General features: G+C 43.4%; 2 protein-coding genes across 2 annotated transcripts in view; one reads left to right on the top strand and one right to left on the bottom strand.

Annotated features, from left to right (window-relative positions):
• The window catches only part of LOC6623887 (elongation factor-like GTPase 1), a 98599-nt gene that overhangs the window by 5065 nt on the left and 68172 nt on the right, over positions 1 to 25362 (bottom strand). Inside the window, exons 5-6 of the mRNA XM_002046214.4 lie at positions 7422 to 7606; positions 3 to 203 (exon numbers count right to left, since the gene is read on the bottom strand). Coding sequence (XP_002046250.1) covers positions 15 to 203; positions 7422 to 7606 — 374 coding nt within the window. The 3' untranslated portion in view covers positions 3 to 14. The remainder of the gene's footprint in view (positions 1 to 2; positions 204 to 7421; positions 7607 to 25362) is intronic.
• On the top strand, positions 8940 to 23445 carry aos (protein argos). Its single transcript, XM_002046216.4, has 4 exons — positions 8940 to 9983; positions 21425 to 22002; positions 22072 to 22243; positions 22319 to 23445. Exons 1-4 carry the CDS (start codon positions 9498 to 9500, stop codon positions 22529 to 22531), a joined length of 1449 nt encoding a protein of 482 aa, XP_002046252.2. The 5' UTR covers positions 8940 to 9497; the 3' UTR covers positions 22532 to 23445.

Genomic DNA, 25362 nt, shown 5'->3' with positions numbered 1-25362 from the left:
ACCCCGTGTTCGATTCACTTGTTCTTGGAGAGCGTACGCTGTTTCTCGGCATGCTCAACCACCTGCTCGTCGACGAACAGGCCTTTGCGTCGCCGGACGCTGTCCATGTAGAGCTTGGCGCGATTTGCCGAATCGGCTTTCTCGCCAAAGTGCATCAGTTCCTCCTCGGTTGTGGGCAGCCAGAAGGGATCAATATCAATCACCTGCAAGAACAAAACGCAAAGAAAGATCAGACGAGCACCTTTTCCAGGAAATCATTTAGGCACAACAGGGCAGGGCGGGACAGAGCCGGGCAGAACAGAGCCGGGCCACTTGAGTGAGGACAATAGAGCATATACAACGGCGTCGCTGGGTCTATGCGCCTGCGCCTGCGCCCGGAGCTCTTGCCGGCTGGTGATTGGATTTACGTGATATTTTATGAGAGTGTGTGCGTGTGTGTGTGTGTGTGTGTGTGTGTGTGTGTGTCGGCAATCAGGGAAAGCGTGCATTTTCACATCTTCATTGTTGTGCTCAAGAGCTGGCAAAGACATTCAAATGGCTGTTGCGCATCTTTAATGACTTTTTCAGCGCTGCGTGGAAGGACACAGCCAGCCATTGCGTGATAAGGCACGCCAGGATACGAGGAATTTTAGTGAATGGCGTGAAGTATTTGCCAGTGATTGATGATTGCCAGCGCTCGCCACTTGGTTGTGAGTGCGTGTGTGTGAGTGTGTGTGCGTGTGTTTTGTTTTGTTGTGCACACTTGAAACGCACAGCGGGCGGGTGTCAGACGCTGTGTTTGCCGTTCTGCGGAAAGGCTGACCGAAAAAAGAAGCAGCGAACGCTCAATGCCAGGAACTTTTGCGCTGAGTTGGGCCAGGATTTGGTTTCAGTTCGTGCGCAGAGAAACTTTTTTGTATATACCCTGCAACCACTGAAGATGGGGTATTATGACATTGTGTAACAGGCAGAAAGAAAGGCAGTTACGATTTGATAAAGTCTAAAAGCTCTTGGACAGCATCAATTGTTGTCTCGATCTATGCGCTCGTTCATACAAACGCGCCAATCTCAAGGACTTCAAGAGCTGAACTCTCGAAAGAGACTTGACTGAAGAGACTCTATTGCTCTGGGAGCATCATAAGGCCAAGAACTATCTATTTTAACTTTTGAATATCAGTCTCTTCTACACTTTGGTGTCATTTAAAGATCGGACAATAAGCACCGAAGTTAGAAAAGATTGCAATATTTGTAAAAAGGGAAACTGAAAGAAGAACGAGCGCTTCCATATCATATACTGTGTGTGAATGCGTAGCTTCTAAGTGAAAGCATCTTGGTACGGGGTATCTCGCGAGTCAAGCATGCCCGACTAGAGCACTCTTGCTTTTTTTTTGCACCATCTGTTCGCACTACGCTAAACTGCGCTTCCAGAGCCCCATGTAGATGATTATCGGGCACAACGTTTCGCTTGTTTAACAACAACTAACAACGCCAGCAGACGGCGCACCGGGGGCAGGCACGGGTGGCATGGCGGAGGGGAACGTGCAGCAGTAGCCACCATGATCACGACAACGACACGCGGCCAGGCCAAGGCAGGGCAATCCCAAGCTCGAGCTCAAGCTCTGTGTATGTGTCTGCTATCCTTTTGCACATGCGCAACAGTCGACAACATTAACAAGAAGAGCCGAGAACAACAACAAGAGGAATCTGAACCAGAGGGCTGGCTACTCATCAGGCTGGAGGGACGCTGCTTTCCCTACGCACAACGGTTCGTCAAGTTGAACAACAATACTCGAGCCCTTGGCAGCTGAAGTGCTCCAAAAGTGCGCAAAGCTTGCGTCTGAGCCGGTCCAGACAAATGAGCAGCAATCGTTGCATACACTCAGAGAAATCAGCACCAATTAACCTGTCAGCACAAAGGCTTAACGCTTTTACTACCCATGCCAGTTGTAGGGTGTTTCGCTCAGTGTTCTTGCCGGGTAGCCAGAAACAACAACTGCCAAGGTAGGCCATAAAAAACACTCAAAGGTTGTTATCCACACCAGCTCCAGATTGCAGACGTGTCGAACGAGGAAGACGGAACCGTCGACCCGCAGGAGCGGGCGGGGTCACACAAGAAATATGCAGAAAAATAAAAAGGTGAGTATACGCAAATATTTAAAACACCCAGCAGTATTATCCAATCGAAGATATCTACTAATGAGGTCTGGTGATTTCCCAAAAACAAAAAAAAGCTGTACCTTTTCGAAGGAACTCTATTTGCAACCTCAAATGCAGAAACAATCTACGGATCAAAACATAACCGGCAATACGATCTTCATTATTCAGTCATTGCAGTTGAAAGTTCTGGAAAATATCTATGGAATACTCATGTCTTTATTTGAAATAACAAAACATCTTTAAATTCCTGTTAACATTTAATCGCAGAATCTAAATCAGAATCGGCTTGGTTTTAACTAAGTTATGGAAGATTGAAGTCTAGAAAAAGTCAACATAGAATGCCAATATAACTTGTATATTAAGCAAGAGTTTTGTTTTAAAATATCGTGTTATGCCTGACTATATATACATATATAATGTAATATTTTAAGTAATAACACATATATTTATAATAAGCGGAACAACAAGCAGCCGGCCTCGACTCCCCGAAATGACTTTAATTGAGATGCCAAATGGAAAAATGGAAAAACAACGTGATACTCCGCTAGGTAATTGAATACCTTTTGATAAGGTTGTGAGTGAAATATACGCAAAAGAAATCTTACAATTCACTTGCTAAGTTCAGTTTATTTTTTGTGCATAGTTTGGCAAAGGCTTTGATGATAATAATAAATCATGTGCGAGTACTTGGCATGGGCCTCAGCCAGTGCACTAATAAACACACGAGACGCGTGAGGCGATTGTCTGCCCGACTGTTTGTAAACGAGTGTGTATGCTTAGGTGTGTGTGTGTGTGTGTGTGTGTGTGTGCGAGAGTGTGTGCACACATGTGTGTGTATGCGCAGTGTGTTTACCTGTCCAGCCATACGTCCGCATGCAGGTAATTTACGCGGCAGCTACCGAAATACGCTGACGTCGCTGCGCAGCTGTGGCTGGGCTCGGAGCAGGGGCAGGGGTAGGGGACGTGGCCGGGGCAAGACCAAAATAAAAAATAAAACCAAAACGAAGCGCGGCCCGCAGTCGAGATTATTATCGCGCGCCAGAAACAGAGCCAGAGACAGAGCCAAAGCCGAGTGCTGCGGGCAGAGCTGTTGCTGCTGCTGCCGCTGATGCCACAACCACAAGCAAATCAACAGCAACAACAGCAACAACAGCAACAACAACAACGGCAACACAAATGGAACGTCCGTTGCGCATGCGCTGCAAAGTCGAGCTCCGTCGACCCGTTGCCTCGAGCCTCGACGAGCGTCATTTTGACAGCGCGCACAATGCAAACCACGTTCCACTTAAGCGCAACAACAACACCAACAACAACACCAACAACAGCAACAACAACAACAACAACTGGCTAAAGGATTGCCACAGCCACTTGGATAAGCACTTGCCAGCTCGGACCTCGCGCACAAAACTTATAAATACACACACGCACACACCTATGCACACTCACCTGCACAAGTGTGTGTGTTTGTGTGTGCTATATGCAGCGCAGACTTTAGGGCACTGCCACGGCCTCAACCTCAACCTCGGCATTGGGCTGCGTTCCGTGCTGCGCCTGCTTTCCACCAATGGAGACTTTCCCTTTGCTCAGTGCTCTGGAGCTGTTGGCTCTGCCTCTGCTGCTGCTGGTCTGGAGCTCTGCCTGGTGCCTGGTTGCCTGGTGCTGGGGGTCTCTTCTGTCTCAGGTACAAAACGAGTTATCAGATTATTTGTTATTTGTCTGGGTCTCGGGCTGTGCTGTTCTTTTGGGTTCTGCTCTGTTTTCTTCTTGTAGTATGCTCTTCAAGTAGTTTTCAAGTTATGTCTCGCGTATGCAAAGCACGACAACAACAACAACAACAACAACAGCAACAACAATAATAATAACAATAATGTGCGACGCGTTAATGATAAACACTCCAAACAAGAACAACAACAACCGCAACAAATGAAAGGCATATTTGTTGCCCACGACCAACCCCCAACCCCAAAATCCCATTCCAAACTTTGGTAAGACTCAAAAGTAAGACCAGTAGCCAAAGCCGTTGCATTTGATGGAGCTGAAACCGAAAATGAGGGATTTAGAACTGAAAAGCGGTCCACTGAAAAAAAAAGACCTTGGCTACAGTATGACCTGGCTATAAGGGATGACAGTTACTGTTTGGCAAATATGTTATGGAGCAAGTAAACATTTGACTTTGCTTCTGATACTAATTAATTTAAAATACCATTAGAGATATTCCGCTTTTTGCGATAATTCTAATAACTTTATTTTGAGTTTTATAAAAAACTATAATACCAAGAATCTGGAAAAAAAAGACTACTTTAATGCTAATTTATGTAAAGCAAAAGGAAAACAATCTGAATTAAACTAAAAATCATTTATGATGCCTTTAGGATATTCCACATTAAACAAATAACAATGCTGTTATTAATGAAGATCAATTTCTAACTATCTTCAGGAATATTCCCTGTCAAAATATATACTATAGATTTGTATAGTCACATTAGGGCTAACCCATAAATAAACTTCAAGATCTTTTCTAGAGATTTTACTATGAAGTATTTAATTATACATTAACTGCACTTGGTATATAGCATAATTTAAAAGTAAATGCGCCCTTTGATTTCATAATCCCAATACCCTTTATACGCTTTGCTATCATATCATTTACAGGGTATGCTAATTAATGTAATCCACAAAAGAGCAATAGGTTAGAGAACAACGCATTGGGACATACCTGCCTACAACATATCCCATTGCTGTCCTATTTTTACAGGGTATACAAAATCAAATAATAACAAAAGCGCGCAAGACGGTAGCAACGGCCACAAAAGCAACAACAACAACAACAACAAGGAGCGTCGCGCAAAGATATTTATGCTGGCCATACCACAATGTGTGTGAGAGTGTCTGTGTGTGTGTGTTTGAGGCTTTAATGTGTTACGTGAGTGAAAAATATATACTTATGTTTATATGAAAACTGAAAATTAGTTTTTGTTGCCGTTGCGGTTCGGCCAGAAAGGTCGTCGCGCGGGGTCAGGCTGCAGAGGCTGCTCAGGTGTTGTTGTTGTTGTTGCGGTTGTTGTTGCTGCAGCTTAACGAACGCATTGTAGGCCATGATGCGGCAAGAAATTTAAATGTAACCAACTTCCCCTCCCCCCCCTTCTTTCACCCAGCAACACTTGGCCCACTCGAGGCCGCCTTCGTTGTTATTATGGGCACGTGACAACTGCGCCCACGCCCGCGGTCAGTCTTGGACGGACCCTCACGCATGCGAGTGCGCCGTGAATGTAGGCGTGGGCGTGGGCGTGGGCATGGGCATGGGCGTAGGCATAAACGCTGGCCGATTGGGCGTACTTTGTAAATGCTGCAGCAGCAGCATGGCATAACTGTTTTATTGTTGTTGAAAATGTCGGCGGCATTTAAAAATGGGCGAACTCAATCGCCAGGTGACACACATCACAACGACTGCTGCTGTTTTTGTTGTTGCTGTTGTTATCGTCGCATTCTAATTGCTGTAAAGACACGGCCTTAGCTTTCCATTGGCTTAATAATGCACTTATTTGTGCTGCTGGCCAAACTAGTTTCTGTTAGATTTCTACCAAGACGCCACGGAAAGTTACAAATGTGGCCCCGAACCCTCCCCTCCCCAGCTCACCGCCACCATTCGACGGACGCTGGAAATGCGTATGAAATTATACGAAAGCAGCAAAAAGACAACAGCAACAACAACAACAGCGACTCCGACAACAACAACAACAACAACGTCGGCGTAGACAACGTTGCCGGCAAAACTTCAGCTGAGAAATAGAAAATCACCGGAAGTCATTATACAAAAACTTGTTGTTATCGATTGGTTGGGCGATATACTACACACACACACGCACACACATACGCATACACACACATACATGCACATCTTATACCTATACAAGCGCACGCACTTGGAGATTTTTGTACACCCGACAAGTGAAGCAACAATGCGAATTCATATAGGGTAATTAATTCAACTAAATAAAATATTAAACAAGAAGTTGGCATGTGGATATATATGACATAAAACAGCATATGGAATATCTGACCTAAATGTATGATACGAATTAATTGGAGCATACATTCAACATTTCAGACATTTGTAGTTTATATCCTATATCCTATTTATAGTAAACATATAAAGACGAGTACACAGAAAGGCTGCAAATTGCTGTCCAACCGATCAGCAATAACGCTTTGATATAGCATGAAAAGTCAATTTGTCCAGGCTCAGATTTAGTTTGAGAATGGAGACATGAAAATACACTCTTCTCTCGTATATCTAGTTATTTATGTAAATATGTGTATATGAGAAAGCTGCTTCTTATTACTTGAAGATTATTTTAATAATAAGTAGTTCAGTCCTTTTAAATAATGTAATATAATAATGATTATTCATATAACATTTTTCTGACTGGGAAAAAACATCTTACATCTTACTATTCTAATCGTGAAGCCTACTCATCATGAACCCTTGAAGAAGCATTGAGGGTTTCTTAAATTTTGAGAAGAACGAAAAGATATGCTAGTTAAGATATAAAAATCACAGATCGTCCAGATCTTTGTTAAATATCGCTTTAATTCTTAGATAATATAGTTTTTAGCCTTTCTTTAGTTTCTCATCAAATTTCGTCCAAGTTATAAACTAGTTAAGTGAGCTCTTGCTAAAAGCTATTCGACACTTTTGTTGGGTGTGCGCGTGCTGCGTCTATATTAATCATTTTTTGAGCGAGCCCATCCGCTGTTTGGGCCCATCCGCTTGCCAAGTGGGTATTGAGATCAACTTTGGGCTGCGTATTACCAACCACAATGCTCTGCGCGACAAGGTCAGGGGAAAGGCCGTTAACAACAGGCACTTGAAATGTGTTCCCTTTTTTTCCATTGGATTTTTCTCTCTCTCTTTTTACAAGAATAAAATATTGCACACAGCTGCAGCAGCTCAAATGGACCATATAACTTTCAGAGCAACTGTTGTCGCTGCTGCCGCTGCTGCTGCTGCTGCTGTTGTCGATGCCGATGCTGTGGTTTAGCTTATAAGACTTCAGCAGAAGGTAGCAAAAGTTAAAGCGAAGGTAAACTGAGATTTTTGCTGACCAAAGACAGACCGCAAAGCAGAGAGCACGCACATGGCATATGGCCAGACACCGACTCCCGAGAGGGGTTACGTTGACTGCGTGGCGCACTTGCGCCCAAAAATCAACGACAACAGCAACAATTGCAACAACAGCAGCAACAGCAGTAACAGGAGCAACAGCTGCGTTGATTGCACTTACCTCCCAGTGGCTAAACATTAGCTGGGGACAGGCCAGGCCAGATGTCTGTTTGCGCATCTCCTGGGCAAAGTTGAACGATTCGATGACGGGCAGCAGGCAGGTCACCGCGAAATTGCCGCTGCCCTGGGTTAGGTCGCCCGATAGGATTTTGCCGTGACGTCGTCCAATAACCGCATACATTTTACCTGCAAAGAGAGCAGCAGGCGGCAAAGATTTGTGAGTTTAATAAATGTTAATATACATTTATAATAAATATAAATGAAAAGTTCAGCAATGCGACATTCACTAAAGTGCGGAGTAATTAAAAAGAAATTTACTATGTTTAAAATATAAAAATTAAATAAATATAATTTAATATTTTATTTAGTAAGTACTTTAAACTCAATGAATGAGGTGTAGAATTTCTGTTGAAATATACATAACTTCAAAATTATTGAGAAACTCCAAAAAGCTGTATTCCATTTCGGGAAATTAATTCATAATATTTTACTGAATGAAGAGACATTTATTGTTTACGTTTCAAATGAATTCAATCAATATTTATCAATCATTTTTATATAGAATTTTGGAAAGTGACTGTGTCCAGGAACTATATCATGCCAAATATAAGATTCAACATATCGAATGATAAGAATGTTGGCTTGTGGAATTCAGTTGAAAATAAGCTCAATTTGATAGAAAACGTTGAGTGAATTTCGGCTTGGTACGGGCCCAACTAAAGCTCGGTAATGAAAATGGAAACGAAATGAAATCTTATCGCTAGGCACATAAAAATTGGCGCGCTTTCTTAAGAAGCGCGCGCTTTTCGCTTGAACTGGCCACCACTCCAATCTTCAACGTGAGGCCGAAGACGAGTCTCAGATTTGTTTTCTTGCTTATTTTTTGGCATGCGCGCGAAATTAAACAACCAACCGAGCTGCCAGCAGCAACGGAGGCAACTTAAAAAAACCCACTACAACAACAATAGCAACAACAACAACAACAGGGAGAAGCGACCGCGGCAGACAATGTCGCTGGGCAGGAATTAGTTTCCGGTCGTAGTAAAAATGACAAAAACAACAAACGAGTAAAACAAAAAAACAAAAAAAAAAAAACAGAGAAAAATAAAATAAACACAAGCAAAAACGGCCAAAAGGATGCATCGTTCGACGCATTGGCCGGCCGCAGGCCTCAGGCGACGGGGCAAGCGCTCAGCACGCGAGCCGGCTGCAGTGCAAACGAGCAACAGCAGCAGACACATAGATACACACGCACACCAGCAAACCAGTACACACACACACACACACACGCTCATCAGGGATGCTGTGATGCCGGCGTCGCTGCTCGCAACATTCATTCATGCGGCCGACGACGTCGCCGTCGCAGTCGCCGTCGCTGTCGCTGCTTGTGTGTGTGTGTGCGTTCATTCAAGTCTTGGCCACACAGATACTCGTTTACACACACACACACACACACACACACATATGCTGTACGCTCGGCGGCAGTTGAAGTTGCCGTCGTTCGTTTTTCTGTTTGATCAGTTCGAATTGTGAGGTTGCACAGAGCAGACGACGAGCAGTTAACCGCGTTCCACAAAACTCGTTGAGACGCGTGTTTTTGTGTTTTTTTCAATCAAATATTACAACGAAATCGAAAAAAAAAGAATATACTATATGCCTGTAGGTGTATATGCGCGCAGTGCAGCAACAATCGTTAATTAATTCAACGCTAATCGTTCATCGATCGTTGCCTTAAACCTGATTTTATATTTTTTGTAAATTGATCGCGTTGTGTGTGTGTGTAGCATGTTGCCAGCCACTGGGCCAGGCGGCCGTAGCTGCTGACCAAGGCTAATTTAAACCAGCAATAACAACAATAACAACAACAACACTCAAAGCCAAACTGCAATTGTAGCCAAAGCACAAACAGACAAAAAATAATATTATTAAAAAGAAAAACAATCAACGTTTCGATTTGCCAACGACAACGGAGGCTGTTGCTTACAAAAAAAAAAAAAAAACCCCACAAAAAAAGTGTCAATTACAACAACCGCAGCCGCACAACACACCCAAACACACACACATATACACACACACAATGGCCAGCATACGTGCGCATTCGCTGCTGCTGTTGCTGCGGCTTATGTTGCTGCCGTTGCCGTTGCTGTTGCTGCTGCTGATGTTGACAGGCGGCGCACAGAGCACGCGCCTGCCGCTGGAGGTGTACGAGCTAACGCCAACGGCCAGCACTGACAGCGATGCCAAGCACAAGAGCTTGGAATATGCCATCTACGATCCCAAAGAGCTAACAGGTGCGCCCAAGGCAGCGGCAGCAGCAGCAGCAGCAACAACAACCACCAGCAGCACGGCGAGGCCAAGCAGCGAAAAGCCGCTAACTATTGCCGTGGTCAGCATCTCAGCGGAGCAGCAGCAGCAGCAACAGTCGGAGCTGGAGCCTGCCACACAGGCGGGGCGACGTGCGCGCCAAATGCTGCAGCAGCAACATCGACTGAGCAGCAGCAGCAGCAGCAGCAACAAGCATGCGCACAGCGTCAAGGATCTGCGCATACTCTACCAAGTTGGGGTAAGTAAAGAGAGCCAAAGAGCGAGAATGAGAGAGAGAGAGAGAGAGGGAGAGAGCTGCTAATAACAACAGCAACAATTGCTGCTCAACGGCAACAACAGCACCTTTTCGCATTGATCTATGCAAACAACTTGTCGGCGATTGCATAATGCAACAGCAACAGCAGCGACACCTGCTCCAGCGACTTGCTAGCCAAGTTAGTTGTTGTTATTGCCATTTGTAACTGGCTGTTAGCCCACGCCAAAAAGTTGTAGAAAAAATAACAAACAAAAAAATAAATAAATGCCGCCAACAGCAGGTTTTCGACATGGGGCTGTGGTTGTAACTCGCTTTGGGCATTGTCTATATTTAGCTGCCGCCCTATGGAGATTGACGTTCTGAAAAACCATTACACTTGACACCCACCAAAACGGGGCACATTTAATTGCAACTGCAGCAGCAACAACAGCAACAATAACAACAGCAGCAGCAGCAGCAACATCGCTCGCTCTATATGAAAAATGAAAGTTGTTTGTTGCCTCGCAATGTTTTCCATGTCATTTGCTCAGCAACGTTGTTGTTGTTGCTGTTGTTGTCGTCGCATTTGATCAATTAAACTCAGCGTTGAGCAATTGCGATACCTTATAAAACAATTAGTGCTGCGGGTCAAGAGTTCAATATGTTGAGGCACGAACAGCTCGTCGCATGACTAAGCCAAGTTGCGCCCCAAGCTCGGCTCCGATACGATCTTTCCACGAAAAATTTACTGTAACAGCAGCAACAGTTGTTCAAGCGAACATTCAATCAAACTTATTGCAACCTAACCCATAAATCAAGCAACTAGCTGCAGCTTTACCCTATACATGCTCAGCTTAAATCATACACTCGTATCCAGCAAACCTCGGTCGGAAAAAATAACAACACTCCCTAGTTGGCTGAGGCGTGAAATATCAACAACAATCAGCACAAAAATATTGACACTTTAAACAAGTCAAAGAAATGAGGCTAACTATACACTGAGCGAACAAAAATAAATCAACGTTTTCTAACTTGAAAGTAATGGGAATTATTATAAGTAATGCCATTGTTGGTGTTAATCTAAATTTTAACAAATCTGAATAAACAATTATTTTCTGTAAGAAAATATATAAAACAGTTGCTAATCTTGACTTCTGCTAAAGTTAAGAATCCTTTTCTTTAGCCATTAGCCTCTTGTGATTTCCAGATTTTCCTATTTGTTAAACGTTGTAATCCAACCATAAATCAAAATCTTTGATAACTTTAGTTCCTGACACACATCTCAGACATGTTAAGGCCTCCAGCTAGATCGCAATAGCTAAAAAACACACATAGCTACCGCAACGGCTGGGCTCGGCATGGCTCGGAGACGCACCATTAGCGTGGCCCATAAATTTCAAAATCCGTATGTCTGCAATAAATTTTGGAAGGCATAAAAAGAGGCAAGAACAACGCCTAAAATAGAAAAAAGCCAAAATTCCTGTCCGAAGAACAAAACAATCGCTAAGAGAAGCGCTGAGAGAGGCAGTGCGAGTGTGTGTGTGAGAGAGAGAGAGAGAGAGAGAGAGAGCTAGATAGATAAAGTTTTTTTCTTTGCAGAAGAAAACAAAAAGTTCCCATGCTTAAAAGCGCTAAACATTCAGTTCCGGTATTTAAAAATGTTTTCAACAATAATAACAACAACAGACAGGAACGTGAATCGAGCAGCAGAAGGGAGATTGTTGTGTGTGCAAGCGAGAGAGCTGCAGAGAGTGTTTTGGAGTGAGAAAGAGAGGGGCGTAATGGGGGGACGACCAAAGCTGAATGAAAGAAAATTCATGAATGAAATACGACGAAGCGATGGCAAATGGCGTTACCAGCGATGAATGAGCGAGAACTGTGACTGTTCGAGGAGTGAGAGGAGGTGCGAGCGGAGGGGAGACCAGGAGACGACGACGAATGAATGAAAACGTAAAACGCTGATGGGACGGCAACAACAGCGACGCTGACTGCGACGCCGGCAGCAACTGCGACAACGACTGCGACTGCGTTTCGCTTCGCTGGGCAAGTCAATCTATGTTTGAATGGCAAAGCGACAGAGCGTCCAAATGTTTGAATGGGTAATGCCAACAGCAACAGCAACAGCAACAACAACAACGTTGATTTGTTGGCCATATACAAGCAGATCAGCTACGCATATTTGGCTTAAACAACTCGAAGAGTTGTCGCTGTGCGCGTGGCATGGCTAAAAGCGGCTAAAACTCGAGCTGTTGCTGGCGTGCTGCTGGCATGTTGCTGCTGGCTGACGCCAACAACATGAATGACATGTTGTTAAGATCTTGGCATGAGTTAGGCAAAGTGCCTGGCCGAGCCAAGAATTCCAATTGACTGAGAAATGCATAAACAAATCAAGCATAAACATGTCTCAGCTGACAGACGGACGGACGGACAGTCGAACCGACGGACGAACGGAGCCAGACACGTGGGTGCTTTTATTGTTATTCTTGTTGCCAGCCAGGTGTGAAAACGGCATTTTTATTTATTTTTTATATGGCCAACTGTGCGTATGCGCAATGTGAGCCGCAGTTGTTTATCGAAACAAAACTCGAGCCACGCCCTTTTTTTTTTTATTTTTTTAAATAACAATGGCCACAACTGTCTACAATTTTGTATTTTTGCTATCTTGGGCATTTTTATGATAATTCCGCCGCAGGCATTTACCATAAAAGTGTCGTCATAAAAATTTACGAGCCTTATGATAACTGGCTTTCAAAGCCGAATCATACTCTATTATATCCTACATGCATGTGTGTGTGTGTGTGTGTGTTGTTTTTGGTAACACTAGCTTGAAGGTCGTTATGGTTGTGTTTGTGTCTGTAACTGATCTCTGGCCGTAAATCATCTTCAATGTGTAAGTCGCGTTAATCAATAATCACGAGTTATCACGACTTACAAACGCGCATTCCTAGCTTTTATTATTGCCAGAGACTTCCAGAGTTCCAGTTCGAAGCGTAGCTCAGATAACGACTTCAAGTTCTAGAGGGGCTTCGCTTTTTATTTTCGCATTCTTTCATAATTTTTTTGGTTTTTTTTTTTTGTATTTTTTCTCCATGCCTTTCACGTCGGGGGAATGTTTTTTATGCTAAATTTAGAAATTATTCAATGTGATTCAAAGCGAAAACAAGAAAAATAAAATACAATCAAATGTCCGAAGAGAGTAGACAATAATAATAACAACAGCCGCTGCGGTTGTTGGCTATGTCTGGCATAAATCATGCACTGAGCGAAAATTGTCTAAATAGAATCTAATCAAAAGCAAAATAAATATTTAAATAAAACAGACTTTGGACTTTTTATTGTGTCAAAAAGAATTCAACAAGCGCAGAAGCAAAAGTTCTTAGCTGCGTTTAGCAGCTAATTTTTGAAATACACTGAGCGAAAATTACTATTAGAAGAACAACAAATATTTAACATAAGAAAAGAGATGAGTAAATAGTCTAGAATTTCTATAACATTCTAGAAAGAATTCAAAAGCAGATAATTTCTTATACACTAAGAGGAATGCTGGAAATAAAAAACATGTATTTTAGTACACTTGGATCAAAAGTTGCACTTTTCTCGCAGTGCACTTATGAGCAAACATATTTTTAATAATGTCTAACGCATTAGCATAAAACGCACAACAACAACATCATTGACAACAGCAACAACAACAACAGCTATAACATAGCACAATTATTCACCTAAAAAAAATTCCAGTTCACAATTTTTAGTGAGCTCCATTCAGAAAAATGCCTGAAAGCCAACTACAACCTGAGCCAACGGATGCTCGGATACCGAAAAACTAGTTTGCCCACTTTTTTTTTACCCCGCTCCAAGTTGTTGTTGTTGCACCTATTGCTGTTGTTGTTGTTGTTGCTGTCGTGTTGCTCGAGGCAATCGGCTCAAGTTTGGAGCTGGCGCGCGCGCCAAGTCAACTTTTTTTTTTATGCGACTTGTAACAATTTTTGATAAAATACCAAATGAAAGAAGAAAAAAACAAAAAACATATACGAATTCGATGGCTGTATCGAAATGTTGCTGTGGGGCGCTAGAGCAACACATTGGAAAAGCTAGCGGAAATGTTACTCTGATCATCGACTGCTGTTGCCCAGTTTCCGTTTCAGCCAAGACCTTGTTACAGTTATTGACGGACACGTTCCAATTTGGTTGCTTCTGCTTTGGCTTATTGTTGTTGCTGTTGTTGCTGTTGTTGCTGCTGCTGCTATCTGTAAGTGTGCTAATTACGTGCCAAAGGCGCATTGTTTACAGCGGCTGGCGACGGCAGCAAAAATAAATAACTATAAATACGCAAACGGGGCGCGTATTGCTGCTGCTGCTGCTGCTGCTGCTGCTGCTGCCGCTGCTGCTGCTGTTGTTGTTGATTCATTCATTCATAAAAACCGCGCGCGAGCAATAACAGCAACGGCAACAACAACAACAACAAAAACAACTGCGCATGTGTTCATTAAACAAAACAACAGACTGGTTTGGTGGGCCGCATGGCGGGGTGGAGCGTGCAGCAACTGCAACTCGATCGTAATTAACAGACGAAGCGAGCGATCGAAAAAAAAAAAACGTCCACAACAAAAAGCTACGCGCAATTGTTGCTGCTGCTGCTGTCATTCATTAAAAAATGCGAAAAGCTGCGGCAACAACAGCAACAAGCAGCAGCAGCACGCACACACACAGCAGCAACAACAAGCGGCAGCAACTTTTCATTCATAAAAATGCTGAAAACAGCAGCAACAACAACAATAGAGAAGGCAGCCAAGATTGATTTATTTAGCAAAGCGTAAAAGGAGACAGAAGCAGCAGCAGCAGCAGCAACAGTTACCGCCAGCAACATGTTTACAGACCGGCAGCAACATTTTGCGGTTTAGCCAAAGCAACAATTGCAAAGGCAACAACTATGCCACGTTGCTGTTGCTGCTGCTGTTGTTGTTGTGGCTGTTGTTGTTGTCTCCCCTTTTTGTCTGTATGAATGAATTGCTTTTTTCCGTTGCGGCTGAGGATGTGCAACAGAATGTGAATGTGAATGTGGATGTGGTTAGTGGATGTCCGTGTGCGTAGACGTTTATTAATTGTGACGATCAACAAGCTACGCAAAATCCGCTGTTGTTGCCGTTGCTGCTGCTGCCAGCAACTGCAACAGCAACAATAACAATGGACAGCGGCAGCAACATGCTCGAGCGAGATGCCCACTTCAGCTGCAATTGGCCCGCAAACTGGCAAACCAGTTCCCCAGCAGCGTTCCTAACCAATCCATAAACTATACACATGCCCCCGATCCCCCCCTCGGTCAGACATGCCCCGCAGCTGCCGCAGCAACCCCTGCACAATGACGACGTCCAGTGACCGTTTTTGTGCTGCGGTTGCTTCCTTTTGGCATTTTTGCGCTTTTATGAATGAAATTTTTTTGTTTTGCCTCACCCGATACCCCTTGAAAAGAGTTTGAAAATGGGCATGATGCGCTTGAAGTTGTTGAGGATCATGATTTAAAGTAAATGAAGGAGAAGGCCGAAATGTGCTCATATATCACACACAACAAGGTATCAGTATATTAGTAACTACTTCCATTTTTGGTTCTCCGAATTTTCTTGAGCACTTGAAGAGGTTTTGCTTCAGCAAACAAAGATATATTTCACGTATAACATGGACATTTTTTTTTTCAACCCTGAAAGTAGATGCCATTTTAGATGATCAGAGTGATTTTTGCAGAACTGCAGAAGTTAATATGAATTAACATTTAAGAATATATTTTTAATTTTCCATAAGGCAGCTGGGAAGCTGGACAAAGGTAGATTTTCATATAAAGACAATTGAAAGCTGGCTACAGGGCATTGGCTAGTCGTTGAACCCCGACTGAAGCACTCTTACTTGTTTTTGTATTTTGCCGTTGAGGTTGGCAAGTTTCCGTTAAGGCGCGCCAAAGTGGCACGGCAAGTTCCCAGTAAGCCAGACTCCCCCCCGCCCGGCCGGGTCCTACCCACTGCAGGCTACATTTGAGCTGGAAGTCAAATCCAGTGCCAGAGCCAGACCCAGACCAAGTCCAAGTCTTGGGCTATGCAAAATATGTGTGCGGCAGGCGAAGAATAAGAACAGAATCAGCTTACTTCCGGCTGGCTCTCCGTTGGCAATCCCAAGCCCAGTCGTAGTTTAAATGTTTTCATTGGAATTTCTTGGTCCGAAAAGAAGAAAATACAAACAAATAACCAAACAATTTTGAGAGGCGGATGAAGATTAAGTGGATGTTGTGTTGGAAGTTGTGGCTGCTGCCGCTGCCGCTGGCCGAAACAACTTCCGTGTGACTTCCGCACTTCGGTTAGAAGCTTCTGCCAGTTGCGACAGCAGCCGCCGCTTCCGCTTCGTAAAAAACAATTTCCAATTTTAATTGAATTTTCGTGTAAACAGCGTGAGGTGACCAAACGGCATTTCCGCGCCCGAACCCGAACCCGAACCCAGTCCCTGGCCCCAGCCCCAGACAACGCTGCGCATCTGTGTTAGATCTGGCCACATGTGCGACGCCAGATTGCATAATTCTTGCGCATGGGGAAAATGTGGAAACAACAAGAATAACACAAAAACAAGTAATAATACAAGTAAAAGGAAATGCATAGAAAAATCATTAACGCACAGACAAAAGATAACAGCAGAGAGCCGCACAGACAACGGCCCGGCTAGAGCTGATTGTTGCACGGGCAAAACTACCTGCCACAGCGGCAGCCGCCTGCCACAAGTGTCTAACGGCTACGAAGATCAGCTGAAGCAGCAGCAACGGCAGCGTCTCGGCGGCGCATGTGCAGCAGCCGGCGTCCGTCCGTTCGTCGGTCCGTCCCACGTCATCCGTTCGTGTGCGTCTTTGTGCGTCAACGCCCTCATGGGAACCAAACACCGATCCCTGCCAGCCGCGCTGACATGCTCAGCATTTCTTTAGGCAGCTCTTCCGGCATTCGAGAAATTTATGTCACTGATTGGCAATACACACACACGCACACACACACACACGCACACAAAGCAGGTCGATCCTTTGTGGCAAGTCCTTTTGTTGGCATTTTGCGCGCGTCATGTCAAGCCGTTTGGGTTATTGATAGCGGCAGGTGCAGCAGCCAATACCCACTGTCTACAGTACACACTGCCTAACAGCGCAACAGCCAGTCAGTCCGCCAGTCAGTCAGTCAGCCAGTCCAGCAGGCAGTTAGCTCCACAGGCTCAAATTACGCTGTCGCCGCTAAGCGACAATCAAAGGCTTCCCCCAAGCTGGCTGGCTAATGAGTGGCAGCCAGAGCAACGGGGTGGAGGGGGCAGGGGCTGGAGCTGGAGCCAGCACAAAGACAAAAGCTGAAGCACGATGCATTGGCATGCCAGCTATGCAACTGACTAAATTACGCTTGCCCCTCGCACACCCGACTGCCAGCCATAGAACAAGCAGGAATGTTACAGACAACAATGCTCGATTGACGTATACCCTGTACACAAACTGATTGTCTTTCCGCTTCACGTTTGTTCATATTATCAATTTCTTATTGAGCAGACAAACAGAAATATAATCAAGTAAGAAAATAACTTTAAGAGCAAAACCCGGAATTTTCAGGAACCAGAAATATTCTGGCTTATTATTTAATATACCAAAATTTTAAATTTAAGCTTTTATAGTCTCTGAGTTCATAGACATTGTTACTACGTGTATATATATAACCTTAACAAGTGTGGAGCTCCTTTTATCTATCACAAATGTTTTTCCCGTTTCATGCCACACCTTCCCATTCGCTCACTTTCTATAGGGTATACAAAATATTGTATAAGTCATTGTCATCTTTGTGGCAGCAGCACTTCCGGTGCTCAACTCTTGAGGCGCAGAATTCCAAGCATGCCCCCAGCCACATGAGGCATGACAAGCGGCAGTTGCGCTGCGACTTCTTCTTCTTCTTCTTCATCATCATCATCATCATCATCTTATTCTTCTTCTGCGTTTTGGTGGGGTTGTGGGGGTTAATTTGATTCAATTAAACGAGCGTGCGTAAAACCCTTTGACAGCTCTTAAAGCAGCTTCAAAAACCGAAGCTCTTGCAGCAGTTGTCAGTTGGCAGTCAAAAAGTTGTTCGGTGCTTGCCGCATCACGTTGCATGGTCGCCATTCATTTGTCTCGACTTCCGCTGCGCCCTTTGGCCCCCGGCCCGTTTGGCTTTTAGTCTCCTCTTGCACTTTGACACACATGAGGCTAATTGTTTGTGGAGCGCGCGCGCGTGCTGCTCCGAGCAAATTATAAAGTGTCGCAGCAGCAGAAGCAGCAGCAGCAGGCGGCGGCGACTCCACGTGTGCTGCTGCTGAGCCCCACCCTTTTTGCTCGCGTTAAACCGGATATCCGGTCTGTGTCTGTGTCTGTGTGAGTTTTGTTTTCTTTTGCAGCAGCAACTTTTACTGTCTGGGCATAAACTTTGACTGCGACTTCTTCGACTTTTGCTCGGCTTGTTGTTTATCTCTTGTCAAGATTTCGGCCAGCAGCGACTGGCAAAGGGGGACGCACGCCACTGGCATGTTTGCCCCCTTCTAACACACACTCACACACAAATTTGCTTATCAATATGGTAAACTCAGCGGGTGTATGTTTAACGGCTTCTCAGAAGTGCCACTTCCAGGCGCAGCATGATTCCAGCTACCCCGAGTTGAGGTAGCAGCAAGGCAGGATTGGGGTGGGGGAAGAGAGGAGGGGGCTGTCAATAAACATGCTCGAATTTCAAAGAATTTCCCACGCTGCTTACAGCGCGGTAGCGCAGACAGACAGCTCCTTACATAAGCATATCCTGCCAGCACGACAAAGGTTTCCCTCAAGTGCCCGGCCCCCGGGAATTCCAATGGGGCATCCACATAATGCATGAACAAAGCTTGGCATATGCTTGAAAAATTTTGTCAACAAAGGGTTAAGGCTAAACAAGAGCAGGAACTAGCTGCAGCTGGCAGAAGGGGCAGGTGCCGCCAAAAAATAAAGAAGTAGGTCAAAAACGCGTGGGAAACGCGCGATTTTTTGCTTAAATTCCAACAAAATGCGGAAGTAAATTGTGAGCGGAAGTAAATAAAACTAATAAAGCAAAGCAGAAGGCAGTCGAGAACATTAGGGCAGACGGCATATAGCTTCCGCAATAGACCAAGAGGGAGAAAGATAAAGAGAGAGAGAGAGAGAGGGAGAGAGAGGAAGCTAAAGGTAAAAGGTCAGGCACGGCAACCTGTTTGGCTTTGGTTTTGCTTTACTTCCGGCTCGGCCCAGTGCAGTGCTAATCCCTTTTGAATGAACACACACACATGTGCGTGTGTGTGTGTGTGCTGCACTTACATATTTATTTACTTCCGCCAGGCAGTCGCCTGCACTAAATCACTTCCGGACTTCCGGTACGACACGGACGCACTAAGTAAACGAAGCAGCAGCAGAAAGAGAGGAAAGGAGAGGAGAGGAGAGGATACAGATAGACCAAGGAAATGGGATCAGGACGCGCAGGTAGCTGTGCCCAGAGGCAGGTGCAACTCACTTCACAACGAGAACGCCTGGAAACGGCCTATTGATTTCATTATAAAAATAATTTGAATACAAATCAGAAAGAAATGGGGGAAAAAACACAAAATCAAATTGAAATCGAAACCAAACAAAAGACCAAACAAAATAAAAAGCAAAATTAAAATGCTCTAGCGGTGGGATGCCCAACTAGAAGATACCCTATGTTCAGTTTCTTAAAATTAGTAGATATTTATTGCCATAAAAATCATTGGGAATATTGTATAGCAAAAATCAATTCTACAAATTATGTTATTAAAACGATTTCAGAACTTTGGAAGTTATATAAAAAGTGAAATGTTTTTCATGTGTGTATAATTCATGGGAGCCTAGATAACAAATTTAGTGCTTGTAGCCATTATAATCCTCGAGATATTCCGAAGAAACACAAGTTTATCGATTTCGATAAAATGGAAGTTATCAAAGAAGCAAAATGTCGTATTATAGTAGTTACATTTAAACTACTTCACATAAATTTCTTATACCTGACATCATTTAAGATGGAGTCTGTTCGTCAAACTGCCTTTGCCCATTTGGTTACAGGGTATAAAAAATACCAAAACAGAAAAGGACCCCATCCATCGACAACAACATCAAGAGAGTTGTCAAAAAGGTACCAGTTGAAAGAAGTTCCACTTAAAAAATTGATTGCTTTCGATAATTTCATTGGAAACCTGTTGTTGTTATTGTTGTTGCGGTTGTTGATGTTGTTGTTGTTGCTGTTGTTGCTCATATGCGTGTGTGTTGTTGTCGCCAGAGTGCCATACAATAAAATCAAATGAGAGGGATAAATGACAAGAGCAGAGGAGCACATCATAAAAAGCAAGCGAATCGACTGATAAACAAAACAAAACAAAACTAAAAGTCCGCAGTTGCCAGTTGAATTTTATGTTTATAGCGAGCAGAGGATCAACAAGATACTAACATAAGCTTTTATGTGAACCTAGAGAGAGCTAGGAATAAAATAGGATTAAGTAAACAAGGTGTAAGGACACCCACACATACACACGCAGGACATACGCTTTCACAGACAACAACATGCGAAGCGTTTGGAATTCAATTAATGAAAAGTATCTGCTTTGGATGTTTACAGAATGGACTCGGAGGAGCCCAAACAAACAAACAAACACACCCACTTAGCTGGAGGATAGAGGGTTGATATGGCATAGTTAGGATGGGCACATATGTTAATCAAGTTGTACTTAGAAGCTGTTGTCCCCAAAGGAACTTTTTTAATACTCTATTTCGAAATGGTAAATGAAGTGTATAGGATTAGCAGCAAGTAGTTTTGCTTGGGTTAGACAAACTGTGGGTCGGCCGAGCATAGATTTCAGAGCTGATAGGCATTTGGATTGATTGATCTCTTTTTGCGGGTTCTAATCAATGAGTGACCCCTGAATAAGGTTTGCTTATTATCTACATGATAGATGAGATCCATATACATATGCTTATATTTAAACCATGTCCAATTTTATGCTCTTAATTCATAAGAACCAACAGAGTAGCCCACAATCGGTAGCTGCCTTCTGCTACAGTCCAAGTAGCTTCTGTCTAGGGTCGCCTTTCACTTGGTTCCCCCTGCACCCCCCAACCCCAACCACGGTCTGTTATTGCTTTGAATGGCCTACAAATGGGCACTTCAAACTTAGAGCAAACCCAATGCCCGCTCTTGTCGGGCTCTTCTGCTGGGCAGTTCTTGGCTGGGCTGGCTATGAATGAAATTATTTCAATGACTTGTTCAGATTCGACGACGTGCTGCCACTTGGCTATGCAAATGTGGCATACAAAAGAGGTTGTATTTACAGTGCCTCAAAGGAAAACTGAAATCATCTTGTCAAATTGCTGGTAACTAAGTTTCTCCTGCTCTTTTTTATTACAGGACTCCGAGGCTGATTTGCCCGTGTGTGCACCGAATGCGGTCTGCTCCAAGATCGACCTGTACGAGACGCCCTGGATAGAGCGCCAGTGTCGCTGTCCCGAATCGAATCGCATGCCCAACAATGTCATAGTGCATCATCATGAGCACCCACATGGCACGATGTCTGAGGGCCAGAAATATCGCAGCTACTACGAGAAGGAGAAACTGTTGCAGCACAAGCGCCTGCTGCTGGACAAGAAATACGAGAGTTTGCATCTGAAGAAGCTCATGCAGAAACTGGGCGCTGTTTACGAGGATGATCTGCAGCTGCCATCTGCGGGAGACTATGTGGAACGTTCGCCGGACTACAACGAGGCGCTGCCGCCGGCCTACGAGGAGCTGGCAGACAACGAACTGCCCCAGGCGCCAGCACGCGGCGCGACGCACATGCGTCACTCGGGTCATCGCGGTCTCAAGGAAGCAGTCAGCTTTATTGGCGGCTGCCCGAGCAATTTGGGCGTGGAAGATGGCCACACAATAGCCGACAAGACCAGGCACTACAAGCTGTGCCAGCCGGTCCACAAGCTACCCGTTTGCAAGTAAGTCAAACTTTGAAGCTGTATCTAAGCTTTACACCCTTTGCTAACCCTGTTGCACCCGCTTTGCAGGCACTTCCGTGACTACACCTGGACACTGACCACCGCCGCAGAGCTGAATGTCACCGAGCAGGTCGTGCACTGTCGTTGTCCCAAGAACTCTGTTACCTATCTGGCCAAACGCGAGCCAGTGCCCAACAGCAGCACAGCCTATCGCTATCTCTTCGCCTGCTCCCCGCTGACGGTAAGTTAACCCACCAAAATCCAGTCGAATCCCTTCAGCTAAGCTTTGCCTACTTGTTCGTCTAACTCTTAACAGCGCCTACGTTGCCAGCGCAAGCAGCCGTGCAAGCTGTTTACGGTGCGTAAACGTCAGGAGTTTCTCGACGAGGTCAACATCAATTCGCTGTGCCAATGCCCCAAGGGTCATCGCTGTCCCAGCCATCACACACAGTCGGGCGTTATAGCGGGCGAGAGTTTTCTGGAGGACAATATACAGACATATTCCGGCTATTGCATGGCCAACGATTGATATGGATATATATATGGGTTTATAGGTTTATCTAGCACTCGACTGAGCCAATTGAGTCTCGCCAAGTTAACAATTAAAACTGAAAACTAAAACTACAAACTACAACTAATTTATGTGCATGTGTGTGAATGTGTGTGCGTGTGTGTGTGTGTGACTGTGCGTGTATAAAAGGGTTTTTTGTTTTTTAGTTGCTACCAAAATTTTGGTCATAAATCATAAAAAATTAATATACATATTAAAATAATAATAATAAATACGAATATTTAATTAGTTCTAAGACGCAGTTTTGTTATACAAATCATTTGTAATAAATATTTATAAAAAGCGTTCTTAAATCTGTAACATAGCACACTATATAATTATATAGCCCCCCCCCACTCTATGTCCCCCTCTTGTATTAGTTGTATATATTAAAAGCAATTTGCTTTTTTTTTAATTTAAAACCTAAAGTACAGCAATTTCAAAGCATTACATTTAATTCCAACTTCGAATAAATCCCACAAGTGCCAAATTAGTATGCAGTGAAAAATTCTGAAAAAGTTATATACGAAAAACAGTTTGAAACTGTCGCAACTAACAAATTTGCACTAAAAAAGTACACTTAAAAAAATAATGCAAGAGAAAGTTTGAATAAACAAATTCGAAAATATGTTTGCTTTAATATTTTTATGAAAATATATACATAACTACTTTAGATATTAGTCGTAACTTTGTAATTGTAAAATTCTTTCAACTGTAAAATTCTCTTTAATCCTTTAATCACATTGTAATCAATTCCCCCAACGAATGTACTATCCAAGTATTTGCGCTATTTAAGTATTAGGCACTATATTTCGGCGTGTGTTTTTTTTATTATTATTTTTATAAAGACCAAAAGGAGCAAAAATAAAATAAATTATGTATACGGAAGGAAATATTTTAACTACACTTAAAACAAGTCTTTTGAATTTTAAGCCTAATCGATTTAGAATTTATTTAATAGAACAACTAGAAATATGGATATTTAATCTGAATATGCTATAGATTCCGATTAGAACACACAGAGATCTTCCCTTATGAAACCAATTTTATACACAGCCCAAGAGTATGCAGCACATATTTTTAGCCTACGTGATAGACAGCTACTTGGTATGAAACTTTGCTATGCAGCGAGTGCACAAACCCACAACAATTTCTTTGATTTAAGAATTGTATAGAAGAGTACAAGGTCTTAGTGAAAATAGAATGTATAAAGCGAATTTGAGAAATGTAACCACACTCTGAGCATGCCTGGTTTTATTATGCGCTGGTTATTCAAGCAAAAAGTCGACTACTTCCTGGTAGAAAACAAATAAAAAGAAAAACAATTAAACTTATGGAACTATGAAGTTTAAGCTAAACTGAAAAATGCAAATTATTATTGAAAACCAAATGAAGAGAAGGCAAATAGCTGGCTAGAAAGGCAATTGAAGACGTAACCAGTGTCGGAGTCAGTGAGCGGCAATATAATTAAATAAATAGCGCAGCAAATAGACTGGACGCGACTGGGTGTATCCAAGAGTTGGGTACGGGATTGACGATTGGGGCGGAGAGGGCGAGCGATGCCGCAAATTCAATTAACGCGCGACGAGGCCAAGAAATGAAAACATAAAAAAAGTGAGAGAGAGAGAGGCAGAGAAAAATTATCAAGAAACAAGCATATAAAAAAGTTTCGAGTGTAAAGAACGAGGTGTAAAAACAGCGTGGCAACTGAAAAAAAAAAGTAAATCGTTAAAGCCAAACAACAACAAGTGCTAACATAGCCATAGACGAAAGAGGAGCAGTTTTTTTTTGTATTTTGTTTTTTACGACTCCAACCGGAAGCTGAGCGCGTTAAAAACTCGACTCGAAACAACTGCAACAACAACAACAACACGCCCAGCAGCACTGTTAGCTGACATTTGAGATTTTAGATATGAACCTCGGTGTCCACTAAGCCGCTAAACCATCGAGGCACGACTTTGCCGCTGCAATTACAGCTGGTCTTTAAAATGCATAAAACGCGAAATTATTAATAATAATAAAATCACATCACATACATACATTTAATGACCCCTTAAAGTGCGTCTAATTGGGCGACGTGAGCTGTGGAAATACCGTAAAAGATTCCAAAAGTGGCTCTTCTCGCCCCCCGACCTCGGCTCCCGGCGTGCTCCACCTACTGCGATACGTTCTCAAGCAGACAGAATGGGCACAACGTCAAGACAGTTCATAGCATTACGTTGGGTTACAGACAATCTCTCTACCCAGGCAAAGAGGTGGAGGAGAAGCAGGCGGTGGAGTTAGAAGGTCTGGCACATGGGGCAAGTCTTCACCTTCGCCACCGCAGATGAGGCGTTAATTAGAGTTTAAGCCGCAACGGGCAACAGTTTTTTTTATTAGTTGGAAATGAAATTCGCGCATTCAGACGCCAAATTGCAGCACTAACAAGAAAATAAGGAAAAATACTCGTAATTCATTGTTGCCGCTGTTGTTGCTGTTGTTGTTATTGCTGTTGTTCTTTTTGCTGCTGTTGTTGCCCTCCAGCTAAATTGGGTTAAGTCACAACACGTTGACAATGGCAGCCACAAGAAGATTTTTACAAATTGGTCAACAAGCCGCGGATTCTGGTGGTAATTAGCGGGTATCTGATAGTGCTATGATATATACCAAATAACTGAAAGTGGCTCAAAAGTGACCTTAAGACAAAAAATAACGTTCACTGTATAAAACAATGACCAAAAAATTCCGATGTTTATTATGCTCAAAACTTCCGGCATGGACAGTTTAGTTAAGATTTATAAAATTAACGGTATAAGTCTTGGGGCCTTTCT

The sequence above is a fragment of the Drosophila virilis genome, chromosome 3, assembly GCF_030788295.1.
Source record: "Drosophila virilis strain 15010-1051.87 chromosome 3, Dvir_AGI_RSII-ME, whole genome shotgun sequence".
Classification (NCBI taxonomy): domain Eukaryota; kingdom Metazoa; phylum Arthropoda; class Insecta; order Diptera; family Drosophilidae; genus Drosophila; species Drosophila virilis.
Note: the sequence above shows the minus strand (reverse complement) of the source record. Positions and strands in the feature narration are given on the sequence as shown.